Below are 13331 nucleotides of genomic sequence, written 5' to 3' on the forward strand. Positions count from 1 at the left end.
CGAGGATCTTGTAGGGCGAATTCGCGTCGCTTGGGTCCACGAACCCCGTCGGGTGGACTTGCACGCTGTCCATGTCGATTAATTCCGCTCCTACCCCGGCCATGCTGCTGCTGCTGCTGCTGGTGTCCGCCAACAGCCCGTGCGGACCGGGCCGCGCCTCGTTTGTCGACGGCAAGCCTGCCAGGTCCGGACGGTATCGCGCCAACTGACCGTGCGCGTCGCCTGCGAACCCACCCGCCGTGAAGATGACGGGGCCATACAGGTCGACTTGTTCTTCTTTTGGCTCCTCTTCTTGGTTCTCCCGCCGCGGTTGCTGCCCTTCTCGCCCGCCTTCGCTCTTCTGCACATAGCGCACGCCGCGTACCCTCCCCTCCCCGTCGACGTGGATCTGCGTGACGCGGGCCGACGTGTGCAGTTTGAACTCTGGGCGCTGCTCGAGTTTCTGCAGCAGGCCCGTCACGATGGCGGCGCCGGGCGGGGTTTTCCCCGCGCCGCGGTGGGTGCGTGCGACGGAGTGGCCTCCGAGGGCGGCGACGACGGTGAGGTCGACGCCGATCTCGTCGGCGAGCCAGTGGATGGCCGAGGCGGAACTTTTGGTCAGCGTGTCGACGAGGGATTCGCGGTCGATGTCGTTGCCGGTTGCGGCTTCTTTCCGGGTCTGGAACCGGAACCCGGCGGATCGGATGGTGTCGTTGCGGAACAGGTCGCTGGTGTCGTTGAGGATGCCGCTGGCCCGCTGGAACTGGGTGCCGGCGCCGTTGATGCCGGAGGAGGCCTTGATGCTGTTTCCGCCTGGTTTCGGGCCCCGCTCGAGCATGTGTACTGTCGCGCCTGCTTTGGCGGCTTCGTGGGCTGCTGCGAGCCCTGCGAGGCCTGAGCCGACTATGATTACGGGGCGGGACGCATCGGGGGGAGCGGTGGCCATGGTGGCTGTGGTGGTTATGGACCGGAATGCGGTGGACGGGTACTGGAAGACGGTCTTTAGGGCGTTGATGTAGAGGAGAGAGTTGCAGAGGCGATGGATTCCATTGAACATGACCACGAGTGTGATGGAGAACAGAGGTTTGGGGAGGACAATGGGAGATGTTGCAAGATGGTAAAGCTAACTAATTAATGGGTTCGATTTCCTGCTCACATGACGCCAGACAAGTTCAATTCATCGTATGATATGGGCGGAGTACTAAGTACGAGTAGAGTGACATGGGCATTACGACGTTATCTGTCGATTAGTAATCCGATTTGGGCTGCGCAATAGTGACTCGGTACAGCGTGGATGCTTAATAAGCATGTGACTTCAACCGCAAACGGGTTCATGCTTCTACTCTAGCAAGTTCTGGGATCTATTGCCTGCACTATGACAAACGATCCAGGAAAAGATATTCCATTTTACGGATCATATGTGCTGTCAGCTGTAATATGTATGTATGCAAGGCCTCTTTTTGAACACCCCGAGCTGTGTGCAACGAGAGGCTCCCGTGCCATTTTGACTTGCCCAATAATCGACAGCAATGTTTAGTTGTTTACCGTGTCATGTAATATAATCATTAATGAAATAACAGCAAGGAAGGTCCGGTCTTCGTGAATGAATTTATATAGAATTCGTGACTTCGTATGGCCCAGAGGTCTAGGCCTGGGCTACCACGAAATAATTGTCCACATGGTTTGGGCTTCACCCGATGACGCCGATGTCCACGGAACCGGCCCCTCACCTGCCGTGGAGTGGGGCTGACATGGCCGACTCCGACTCCGAGTCGGCCCCACTTCTACCAGAATTGTTCCGCTCTCTCGAATCCATCCAGCATCTACTTCGTACGTCCACTTCTGGTATCAGCTTCAGCTTCTTGGGTGTAGAACTGGGGTCTGATGGCGATAGGCACAGCAATAGCAGAATCGTGACTTTCATTGAAAGCACACGTTCTTCTCAAGTAAGAGCGCGCTGCTTAAACGGGTGGGTTAATGCAGACCGGCCGTAAACCAACCCGGGGTTTAGTAACATCACCGAGGTAAAGCTGCTTCGGTGCATCATCATGCTATACTTTCGTACAGATATTCGAGGCGTCAGGTCTTTGAACGGTACTTGGACCATGTTTAGCACAGACATTGTGCGGCGAACAAATGACGTCATTCGGCCGAGGCGCGATTGTCACGGGGCCAAGCCTACAACCAATCTCTCTCAAGTCGTACGAAGCACACCAGGTAGTGCTGACCAAAGCACCGTCACCATTAACGGGTATGGTAAGGGCGAGATCCTCAAGAAGCGCCCATTGGTGCTCGAAAGCGTCTAAACACGCTGATCTTTGTTGTCTCTGGCGCCCGATCTCCGGGCCCAACACATGTGTTGCAAATCACAAACGCCGCTCCTATATATCTAGGATATCCAATATCCCACCCAGGGTCCAAGTGTATAGGCCCTACAATGCTGAATAGAAAATGATAGCTGGAAATGTTCCCTTTGTGAGTCCCGAATAGTCATGATAGAATAAAAAAGCCGAAAAACCGTAAAACCGTAAAACCGTAAAACCGTAAAACGCCGGCAACCCGCTTCACACAGCATCAGTACGGCTCTTCTCTCTCCGAATCTCTTTACCCTGCTCCGACCAAGGAAGATGAATGACCGGCACGCGGAAGAAGCTGTTGCTGTCGTCCTGCAGACCAGCCAGGGCGTTATACCACGCGGCAAAGGCAGCCAGCATGCCAAAGGTGCCGCCGGCGATCTGCAGGTTGCGGGCGATGCCGAGGCTTCCTTCGGCCAGGGCGTAGTTTTCGCAGGCGAGGAAGAGGAAGCAGAGGTCCAGGGTGCAGAAGAGGAAGAGGAAGGCCACGGTGGACCGGAGCGTGCAGAGGACTAGCACCGAGGTGAAGATGAACCAGCCCGTCAGGAAGAAGCCGATGGCCGAGTAGTGCGCCGCGTAGTCGTATGCGTACGGGCCGTCGGGGGAGAGGATGCCCCATGTCGGTGTCAGGAGGAGGGCGTAGGCTATCCAGAAGCCGCCGTAGGAGGAGAGGGCTGTCGCGCCAAAGGTGTTGCCTACTGCCATTTCCCTGGGACGTAGTTAGCCAACCTGAATGTGATGGTATGGGTATCAGGTCTAGAACACTTACCACATGCCGGCGAGAAGCTGGACCACACCGCCGTACGCAAAGGCGAGGGGAACGACAATGTGAGGTTCTGTCACGTTCCTGGCGTGCAAGTTGGCGCAGGACAGGACGAAAGTGGTCAGGGCAAAGGCGCTGAGGCCGAGGGGCGCCGGGTTGGCGAACTTGCGGTGCTCGTAGGGCCTCCATAGGCCGGGTTGGAGGGCGCCGCCAAAGGCCGCAGACACGGATGGCAGCGTCTGGTTGTACCCGTGGACGTCGGACGAGCGGCCGCTGTGATGGTGGTCGATGCTGTCATGATGGCTGTGGCGGGGGTGGTAGTCTCTGTGGCCGTTGTATTCTTTATCTGTTGTTACCGGCGACGAGGAACCGCCTGTGTATGTGTTTGTTGTGCTGGATGTGGTTTCCATTTTCCCACCTGTGCTCTAACTCTATTCCGTCTGTCGAGTCGCAGAAGGGTGTTGGTCGAGAGACGGAGGGGGAGGATTGGAAGGTGTTGGTGAGATGGAACGATCTGACTAGTTCCAGGAACAGGATAGTGGAAGGAACTCTTATAAGGAATGAAGAGAAGAGATGAGAGGAGAGGAGAGGGTACTCAGGGACAAGATGAGATTCAGATATGATCCGGAGAAAGCAGATGGACGATTTATTAGTTTAAGACGAAATAAACGTTAGACGCGCCGTAGACGAGATCAGACGTTTTTCTTTTAGTTCCGGGGTTAGCAACCACCCGCCCTGCTCCAAAATTACGGGGTAAAGGGGGCGGATGAAATGGAAACGAAGCATATGACGATGAGCTTGGGTTGACATGATGCTTAGCCAAGCCAAGCCAGCGCCGTGCAAAAGAGATGGTCGCCACTGGGCCCGCCGAAAAGCCCACTTAGCACAGGGGCGGTTGTTTAGGCCCATGGGATGTTGTCCACTGCAGCGAATCATGGTCGTAGTACCGGAGGAGAGTGTAAACCGTCAGCGGATGTCCGGGATGTGAAACTGGCCCTTGAGGCAGGGCGATGGGGGAGGAAAAAGTTACGTGACAAAGACATCTGAGGTCTAAGGAGCCAAGGGAATGAGAAGGATATAAGAAAAAATAGAAGCCGTTTTGTTTCCCCGCAATGTGGGAGACGTGTTCTAGGCGGCGGCTCGGCGGTATGCCAAGGGGCCAATTGAGTTTTATTCTTAGCATCGGATGATAAACGCGCTTCTTCGAAAGTTGAGGCAGAGGAGCGGGATGATTCCGTCGTGGACTGTGGACTGTGCCACTGTGGTGTTGTCCTTGGTATTTCGTCTTTTTTTTTTTTTTTTTTTCCCTAGTCTAATCTCGGCCAATTGGCCAAAATTCATGAGGAGAATAAAATTTACTGGTCGTGACGAAGAAATTAACATTTACGAATAGTGTACACTAAATGTGGTCTTCTCAGAGCAAAAGATGCGCTTTGTTGTCGAAATATTCGTACATAGCGCCGGCACTCAAACGAACGAACAACAGTCGTTACACGACAACGTACACGTCAATGGGCCGTCAGTGGCCATGAGAAGCCAGCCTCAGCCACTGACGGAAGGCGCCGATCTTGCCGCCTATTGGGAGGATTCATGAACAACGTGTGGTACGTACCGATGCTTGTTTTATCTCCGGCGATCTGGATTCGACATGACTACCCGGCATAACGACTCGGCAGGTGGCCTACGAGTTGTATTGGAGGAACCGGGCAACTAGCGGTCTTAGCCCGGGTCCGTCGGGAAGGCCGAGTCGGGCGACTCAGGCGAAGTGGTCCGTGGCCTCGGTGAGTACGGGGAAACCGTCAGGACGGGCTGCTGACTAACCACCATATGATTGAATGCCAAGACCCCATTGGTAGGTACCGGTAGTTGAGACCAGTTCTACGGTAGTGTACATACATGAGTGTGAATTTACGTAGACTCCACTCTCCAGCTTCGATTTATTCCTTTTTTTTTTCTTCTTTTCTTTTCCTTCGTCCACCTCTCCACCGCTCATCAACGCCAAGAGAGAAACCACCAAGATCTACGTGCCGTGGATGCGGCGGAATCTCATTCCGCCTTCTTAAAACCCTTTCCTTCTCGGCAGCTAAACCCTCTGCGGCTTCCTGCCCGTCCTTCTCGACTTCTGCCGCCTCCCCTTCGTCCGGCGGCTCAAAACCATCCCACGCTGCCATATCCACCAGCGTGGGGTTCCTTTATGAACATGGCCATCTCCGACGACGACTCGTCGACTTGAGCCCTTCACAGCGCGTCTACTGCGCATCTTGTCCACTTGGTACCTGATTAGCGCTGACAAATTATGTTTTTTTCCCCCCTTCCCTTTGGTTGTTCTGTCGCGACTCGGTCAGGATGGTTTATTAGCAAGGACCCAGTCGGCCCCTTCGCTGCCTCCGAGGGGACTAGTCTGTCGGAATCTCTTATTCGAGATGGAGCGCCGCTTGTCACGGACCAGTACATACTGTTGTGTGGAACTGGGAAAGAGATTTCTCATGCACTTGTCTTCTGTCCTGTTTCTCAACGCCGTACTAGCACACACACAATTCTCCGTGCGCAGAAATTATGCTCAATGATGGGAAGACGTAGAAGGACCATGGTGATCCTGGAAATTCCCCTATGGACATGTGAGCCCTCCAATGTTGGACAATTGGACATGGACGTGATTGTCTTCCCCGAGCTTGAATGCTTCTCAACCGCACCAACAGGGATCGCTGGGCATCACCGCCTAAATCTTGTGCAGCGAACACGACGCTATTCTGTTGCCGAGGTCTTTCACTGTTCATCCTCTCCGTTCCGCCGGCCATCTTGAGGACATGGCTTGGATCATTGGCCGTGCAGAAGATTCCGGATGGTATGGCGGAAAAATCGCAAGAATGAAAAAAAGTTAGGGGCATGGGGTATCATTCATCAACCTCGTTCGTCATATACATATCCAAAGGCTCAAGGAGCTAGCATTCCTTCATCCAAAACACAACTTCTTCTGCCGTGGATCCACGGTCGGTGGTCTGCCACGTTTCTTCTCACTTCCAAACTTCGACTTCCTAGTAGTCTCCGGCGTTCCCAACGCGGGCGCTCTCGACGGCACCTCTTCGTGTACCACATCCCGGATCGTCTGTCTCGATAGACAGAGGTCGATGTGGTCGTTAAACCGTCTCTCGTCGGGCGTTTGAGGCCGATTGCAAATCGGACAGTCCCACCACGTCTCCTCTTCCACTTTAGTATCGGGTTTACAGGGGCTGGGGTTGGGGACGATCTCCTTTCCGTGCCTGCGACGCGAGTCTGATCCACGGGGGGTGATGGCCGCATCTCCCTCCTGCTGTGCCGCCTGCACCGCCGCGTCCGCCTGCGCTTGCAGTTCGTCATCGAGCTGGTACATCTCTTCTTCGGGCCACTGTTCCCACACACCATTGTCGCGTTTGGCGCTCTCGGGATCCGGCGCCGTAGCCGAGCTGGCATCGGCCGTCGTTTTGCGTGGTCGGAAGCCGAAGAACGCCATGGTATCGGGCTTTTTCGTGCTCTCCAACTGCGTGACCCGCAACCCCATCAGCCTCAGTTTCATCCCTGCCATCTCCTGCTCCAGCTTGGCCAGGATGGGGAGAGAGTAGGTGTAGAGATCGTCCGCCGTGCATATCGCCTTGGGTACCACGACTTGCCGCGTGTATACCTCAAAAGTATGAAGCTTGACTTTGAGGACGAGTGTCCGGCCTTTGCATTCCGCCTTTTTCATGTCCTTCTCAAGCTCCTCGGCCGTCCATCGCAGTTTCTCCCGGAGCTTAACCGGGTCCGACATGTCCTGGAACGTGCTCTCTGTGCCTACGCTCTTGCGCTCGTACTCCTCGGCCGGCTGGATCCGGGTGCGGCCCAGGCCGAGGTAGCAGTGTATCAAAAACTCATAGGCCTTCTCCCCCAAGAGCGGACTCAGGTATTGGCGGTACTGGTAGATGTCGCCGCACGTCTTGATGCCAATCTCGCTGAGTTGGCGCTCCAGTACCCGGCCGACGCCGTTGACCTTGCGGGGCGGCAGGCTGGCCATGAACTTCATGATGGCGGCCCGGTTGTTGGGCAACAGGAACTGGCCGTTGGGCTTGTTCATGTTGGAGCAAATCTTGGCGAGCTTCGCGTTGGCAGCGATGCCGGCCGAGACGGTGATGCGGGTCTTCTCGTGGATCTCGCGGCGCATCTGCTGCACGGCGTCTTCGGGCTGCATATCGTTTTCGGCGCAGTACTGCGTGATGTTGAGATACGCCTCGTCGATGCTGGCGCTCTCGAACCGGGGGTCGTACCCGGCGAGGACCTGGCGCACCTCCTGGGCCTTGGCGTTGTACTTGTCAAAGTTGAGCTTGAGCAGGACGAGGTCGGGGCACAGCTTCTTGGCGACGAAGCTGGCCATGCCGCTGCGGCAGCCGTACTTGCGGGCTACGTAGTTGCAGGTGGTGAGGACGCCGCCGCCCACGGCGAACGGTAGGTCCTTGAGTTCCGGGCGGTCGAGCTGCTCGACGGCCGCGTAGAAGGCGTCGCAGTCGACGTGGACTATGCATTGACTCAGGTCTCGGCTGAGTTCGAGCTGGGCGACGAGATTGTCGGCGTGACGGAGCTCACGGGACAGATCGAGGGTATCGAGATGACGTTTTTTCTGAAGGATTTGGTCGATCTTCTGGGTCAGAATTCTGTCCTTGGCCTCTTCCCGGTTGAAGAATTTGGATCCCTTGGAGGCGTTGAATATGGTTTCGGATACCTGGATGCAGTTAGATTAGTATGCGTGTGCGAACTAGGTAGTTGACGACTAGCCGACGCTTCAAACACGGACCTTTTTCTGATCCACCGAGTCTTGGCCGGCCTTGGTGAGAGACGGGCCCAGGAGGTGATACTTCAACGTGTCATGCTCGGAAGCCGCTTTCGGAGTCTGGGTCGGATCCTCGCGGCCAGTCTCGGGCGGCTCCTCTGTGCGAGCACCCGGTGTCTCGGGCGGCTGGGTCGGTGCTGTCATGGCCAGGGAGGAAGCGCCACTACTGGGTACAGACGAGTATGCATGTCGGTCCGCGAGAGTGGTGCGAAGGTGCCATCGAATGTTCAATTCGAGACCATGCCTCTGAATGGTCGTTGTTCCGTGAGTAGAGAGGACAGAGATGGTTAGGTTGTAGGATGAATCCCCCACTTGGTGGATGAGACGCGACTGGACCTGCGGGAATACCACGCGAAGTCACGTGATAAATTAGCGCGCGGTCCGTACTAACGAAGTACACTACAACGTACTTGTGTACGTAATCGAGTCGCTCCACTTATTTCAGGCGCGTTCTCCACCCCACCATCTTACCGACCTCCATCGTCTCACGGAGAAGCAAGAAATCTGCAACCATACACTCCAACCTCCTGGAAAGGAGTTACACGAATACGGTCGCTGCGCCACGAGCCTGTTGATCGTCGTTCTTTTATATTGCACTGCTTCCTTGAGTCGATGTCTCGTCGAATACGATGACGGCAGCTCCATTTCGGTAACCAGATTCGACCATCCCCGGATTCCCTTGATCCATCGAGTGCTTCTCTGGATATTCGTGCCCATGGTTCCCTGTTCGACTTTGTCCTGCCAATGACTGTCGAGCTGAAATTGAAACAAAGCTGCGCGCCATCGTCGGCCCGACCTCGGCGTGTACACGCTTCTCGGATTTCGCGTCTCATATCGACGCATGACGTGACGGCTAAGAAGTAGCGGTTATCATCTTGACATAGCCTAGACTGGCCTTGACGTTTTCTGTTCCAAGCAGGCTGTCATGTAATCCGACGTTGCCTCGTCCTTGGCGTAGCCCCTATTGCCGATGGAATCGCCCTGGGCTGCCATGATCTCCGTCCGGATGGTCCCGGCCCCCCGGACAAGCCGAAACATCGACATGGTTCACCGTAACCTTTCAGCTTCCATCTGCCTGCGCCTGCAGAATTGGGGGCCAAAATTATCGTCCGGGTCCGCGCCAATCCGATGGCTGACGGAACAGGTCGAGTTATCTAATTCTTTTGTCTCTTCCCCCAACGCATCTCTGAGGCGCATCCCATTTTCCTTTTCCTTCGCACGCTCGCCCTGTGAAACATGAAGCCATCAGTGGTGCCGACGCTCTTTGCCTGGCTTGCCCTGTGTGCTGGTCGAGCCGCACCAAGCTCGATGGGCGAGCAAGGACAAAAGTCAAAACGACAAGACAGGTTGGATATTCGTGACCTTTCGAGATTATCTGGTGTTTCTGGTAAGTCTGCGGGCGTCAGTTTGTGTATTCTGATATGCTGGGCACGTCGGTTTTATACTGACTTGCGAACATCGTAGCCGTGGTCGCTGGCGACTACATGTATGTCGATGGAGGAGCTTTGATTCTGGTGGAGGATGGCAAGTATGAGAAACAAGTGGGTATGTGGTTTCCCGTTGCCCATAACGATCCTGCTGGTCGTCATGCAGCTGATTCCCGGTTGACGCCCCTCTAGCCTCTGAGATGTTGGCGATTCCCGTCACCAACTCGTGGACGAATCGAACTGTGCGGTACTGGACCATGGACAAAGAGGCGCCGCGGAACAATTTTCAATACTTCTTTGCCAATGACACAGGAAACGGGCTGTACGCGTGGGGCGGGGAGGCGACAACCGGACAAGTGAACGACACCAGCCTACACCTATGGAAATTCGAACCCGATGACTTTGGTGGTGGTGAGTGGCACGTCTCGGAACCGGCCGACAGCGAGGACTTTAGGGAGATCAAACGAACTGTGGGTGGCGGTTCCGTCGCCTGCGGCAACAAGGCGTTCATCCTCGGCGGGTACACCAGCAACCGCACCGATTTCACCATCGAGAGCCCGGCAAAGATACCGACGCCAGGTTTGGTGACCTTTGATATGGACACGGGGCGGTGGACAAACGAATCGGCCGCAGCATTCAACTCCCTAGGAACCTACTATCGAGGCAGCGCGCTTTGTCTTCCAGAACACTCCGACGACGGCTTGGTCATGTTCCTCAGTGGAGAGATGGGCGGACTGGACCTTTACCGAGACCCGCCCGAGCATTTTCTTTCCTTCGACAACATCACCTTCTACGACCCATCAACCAAGAAGTGGTTCTCGCAAGAGACGAGGGGCTCATCGCCCTCGAGGCGAAGCCGATTCTGTGCTGTGTCGGCCAAGAGTCCAGAGGGCACAACAGAGATGTACGATGTACTCCCCCGTACGCAGAACAGGCCTACAGAAAACTACGGGAGACAGTTTGAACTGACAAGATGGCAGATTTGTATACGGCGGCGTGAATAGCCGCCTCTCCACGGCATATGACGAACTCTACATCCTTACATTACCTGGGTTCCAATGGTTTCGGGCAGACTATGCCGCCTTCAATCCCCGTGCAGACCATGCTTGTGTCTTGGCCGGTAACAGGCAGATGATATCGATCGGAGGCATGAACGAAGGAATATCTAACGAGGTCGACAAGTATGAGGACCAGGACCCCTGGGAGAACGGCCTTGGTGTGTTTGACATCAGCCAATTGCAGTGGAAGGACCATTATGACGCTGGGGCAGAGAGATACCAGTCGCCGGCCGTGGTGCGGCAGTGGTACAGTGACGGGTGAGTCTGGTAGGCGGGTGATTTTATCAGCAGCATTAAGAGGGTTATTCGCTAATCTTTGCGTAGGCACCAGGACTCCGTCGCGTGGTCGAGCCCTGAAGTGCGGGCTATGTTTTTGGGTATGTCGGGTCTCGAAGCATTGATCCTACCGTTCAGACAAACGGCTAACATCGAGTGTAGGTGACACTGCAGAGGAGGACGGCGGAGATAGCGGCGGCGGCGATGATAACGCTGGCGGGAACGACCAGTCGGGTGGTAACAGCGGTGCCCCCGGTCCCAACAGCACACTGGTCGGTGGCATCACTGGCGGTGTTGTCGCCGGCGTAATCTTGGTGGCCACTGCTGTAGTGCTCATCTGGTACCGTCGGCGACGTACGCAACGTCGCCGAGAGGGTGGCTTGGCCTCTAGCCTCCCGCCTCCAGCGGAAAGGGGGAAACCGTCCGGGATGATGTCGTCACCCTCGCTCGGCACCCAGTCGCTTCCCCGCTACCACGAAATGCCCCGTCCGGCGTACCGGCCCAACTCGATCACGTCCACGCCCGTTGATATGTACGGACCCACCAATCCTCCCAGCGGACACCCGAGACAGGAGCCTTCGAGGCGCGACGACACGACGAGGTCTGCCGCGAACCCGTATGTGTCGCCCAGAGAGCTCCACAGCGATTCGCGAATGGAGCTAGAAGCACACGTTGTGCACGAGCTGGAGGCACCCATGCCGAGGGATCGCAGGGAAGTCCGGAGGTGAAGTTAATTAGGGTATATTATTTGCAAAAAAGGCGAAAAGGCCTTGATTTGTTCTTTGTAAATTTATACATTTATACCCAGAAATGATTACCCATTTCCGCAACCGAAAAGGCACGCGTATGAAAACGCTGCGCTCTATACTATCTATGCAAACGACCGGCGTCGACTGGCCCTTGTTATCTAGCTCTGTGACACCACCTTGTCCCATCAGCCGGGAAACTACAGAGAGCCGCCTCGAAGATACTTCCTACGATACCGCCGAGCAGCAGGCCGGCAGCCTCGCCAGCGCTCGCTGCGCCGAGACTAAACTCCCGCGTGTCAGGGTCATACGTGTCGTCCTCCAAAATGCGGGCGAAGATGTTGACGTAGACAGCACCGACGAGGAAGCCGACGACGAAGGCCATGACGAAGATGGCGTAGGAAGAAATGAGAAAGTAGGCGTTGATGAGGACGGAGGCGAGAAGGACGAGGAGGGGGGTCAGCAGAGACCGCGGGCGGCGGAAGCGGAAAAAGAGCACGGAAGAACGGGCGATGAGGTTGCCGGCGTGGAAGAAGAGACCGTGGGCTGTATTATAGTGCATGAAATCCGGCAGGACCGAGGCGTCCAGGGCGCGCGATAGACCCGGGTGGACGATGGCTTGCACGGCGAAGGCGACGAACAGCGGCGTCATGTACGGTTTCACGAGCGACCGAGCGAGGTTAACGTTTTGTCTGACGTTCTTCGAAAGCGCGTCGAGCTTGCCGCCGGCGGCCGTGGTGTTCCCTGAATAATGTCCGTTGGCGGCTCCATTGTGAGGGTCCTGCTGGAGGAGGAAGACACCCGGCTCGCCTTGGAGATCTTCGGCCAGGAGGTCGTCCGGGCGGCGGTAGACGGCGGGCCGGGGGAGGACGAGGAGGAAGGCGACGAGCATTACGGCGGTCAGGGGGAGGATGTGCTCGATGGCCTGGCGGAGTTCGCGGCCCTGCCACACGGTGACGGCGAGGGGAAGGAGGGCGCAGAGGAGACCGCTGAAGCCGGTGCCGGCGCCCCAGCCTGCTAGGCCTGCGGGGCCGTAGTGGCGGAGCTGGCCGAGGCAGGAGACGTCGGTGGCGGCGGAGGCGGCGGAGGCGAGCATGGTCATGAGGATGCGCGGGAGGGGCGGGACGTTGGGCGGGGTGGCGGCTGTGACGACGCGGGTGAGAGCCCAGCAGGCGGCGAGGAGGAGGGGGCGTAGACGGTAGGGGATGTTGACGTGGCGGAGGAGGGGCGGGAGGATGAGTTTGACGAGGAGGGCTGGGAGGATTTCGAGTATCGTGACGACGGGTCGCGGGAAGGGGATGATGAGGTAGTTGGCGGAGAAGACGATTAGGGGGAGGATGGAGTTGACGGTGCCTGGATTCGGGTGTTAGTTATGTTGGACGTTGCGTTGGACGTTGGACTTGCGAAGAGTTGGGAGGTAGTAGGGGCGTGGAGGGAGACGAACCGACGAGGCCAAAGGCGATGAAGGTGCGGACCTCATCTTGGAAGCGCACGGCGGGTGGCCGGGAGAGGCCGGGCATTATGGGAGTTTGTCGCCAGAGAATGGCGGAGTCGGCGGCGGCATAGAAAGAGGGAGAAGAGTAATGGTGAGTTGGTGATGTTGGAGGTCGAGTGGACGAAGACGGAGAAGCTCTGGTGGAGATTATTGGAGCTTAGTCATCAAGGAGATGGAAATTGGAATAGGGGGTGGGGCTGCCTCTCAAGCCACAGAAAGGTACGACAAGCCACAGGTACTGCATGCCAAGTCCAACACAGCCACAACTTTCCCTCCACCCCCTAAACTTTGCGGCTTGGGCCTTGGCTTACGATCCTCTCCTGTGCCTCCCGCATCCTGCAGGACGGGGCATCATAATCGCGTTTTCCACACACGAATGTTCATGTTTTGAAAGTC

The 13331-nt window shown here is 56.4% G+C and overlaps 5 protein-coding genes across 5 annotated transcripts in view; 1 reads left to right on the plus strand and 4 right to left on the minus strand.

Moving 5' to 3' along the window:
• The window catches only part of ACRALDRAFT_2103072 (uncharacterized protein), a gene marked incomplete at both ends in the record, with an annotated part of 1981 nt that extends 1056 nt beyond the window's left edge, over positions 1–925 (minus strand). Inside the window, one exon of the mRNA XM_071023123.1 lies at positions 135–925. Within this exon, the coding sequence (XP_070876021.1) occupies positions 135–925 (791 nt within the window). The remainder of the gene's footprint in view (positions 1–134) is intronic.
• A 1302-nt stretch (positions 926–2227) lies between these two features.
• On the minus strand, positions 2228–3667 carry ACRALDRAFT_1081029 (uncharacterized protein). Its single transcript, XM_071019099.1, has 2 exons — positions 3103–3667; positions 2228–3042 (listed from the first exon to the last, which is right to left on the minus strand). Exons 1-2 carry the CDS (start codon positions 3504–3506, stop codon positions 2544–2546), a joined length of 903 nt encoding a protein of 300 aa, XP_070876022.1. The 5' UTR covers positions 3507–3667; the 3' UTR covers positions 2228–2543.
• A 2328-nt stretch (positions 3668–5995) lies between these two features.
• Positions 5996–8077, minus strand: ACRALDRAFT_1049249 (uncharacterized protein; the record flags this gene model as incomplete). Its single annotated transcript, XM_071015587.1, has 2 exons — positions 5996–7825; positions 7892–8077. The coding sequence occupies 2 exons, from the start codon at positions 8075–8077 to the stop codon at positions 6050–6052; spliced, it is 1962 nt and encodes a 653-aa protein (XP_070876023.1). The 3' UTR covers positions 5996–6049.
• A 1092-nt stretch (positions 8078–9169) lies between these two features.
• ACRALDRAFT_2026943 (uncharacterized protein) lies at positions 9170–11422 on the plus strand (the record flags this gene model as incomplete). The annotated part of the gene is made up of 6 exons (XM_071020430.1): positions 9170–9320; positions 9398–9478; positions 9553–10264; positions 10341–10676; positions 10743–10795; positions 10857–11422. The coding sequence occupies 6 exons, from the start codon at positions 9170–9172 to the stop codon at positions 11420–11422; spliced, it is 1899 nt and encodes a 632-aa protein (XP_070876024.1).
• Positions 11423–11597: 175 nt separating this feature from the next.
• On the minus strand, positions 11598–12960 carry ACRALDRAFT_1056115 (uncharacterized protein; the record flags this gene model as incomplete). The annotated part of the gene is made up of 2 exons (XM_071015868.1): positions 11598–12793; positions 12885–12960. The coding sequence occupies 2 exons, from the start codon at positions 12958–12960 to the stop codon at positions 11598–11600; spliced, it is 1272 nt and encodes a 423-aa protein (XP_070876025.1).
• Positions 12961–13331: the final 371 nt, after the last annotated feature.

Source organism: Sodiomyces alcalophilus (genome assembly GCF_042370955.1).
Source record: "Sodiomyces alcalophilus JCM 7366 unplaced genomic scaffold ACRALscaffold_3, whole genome shotgun sequence".
Classification (NCBI taxonomy): domain Eukaryota; kingdom Fungi; phylum Ascomycota; class Sordariomycetes; order Glomerellales; family Plectosphaerellaceae; genus Sodiomyces; species Sodiomyces alcalophilus.

Bases quoted from the DNA above. Each gene is read 5' to 3' on its own strand.
- ACRALDRAFT_1081029 (XM_071019099.1), bottom strand. From the start codon at position 3,506: ATGGAAACCACATCCAGCACAACAAACACATACACAGGCGGTTCCTCG. The intron at 3,043-3,102 runs GTAAGTGTTCTA...ACTACGTCCCAG, and splicing joins CAGCTTCTCGCCGGCATGTG to GGAAATGGCAGTAGGCAACA.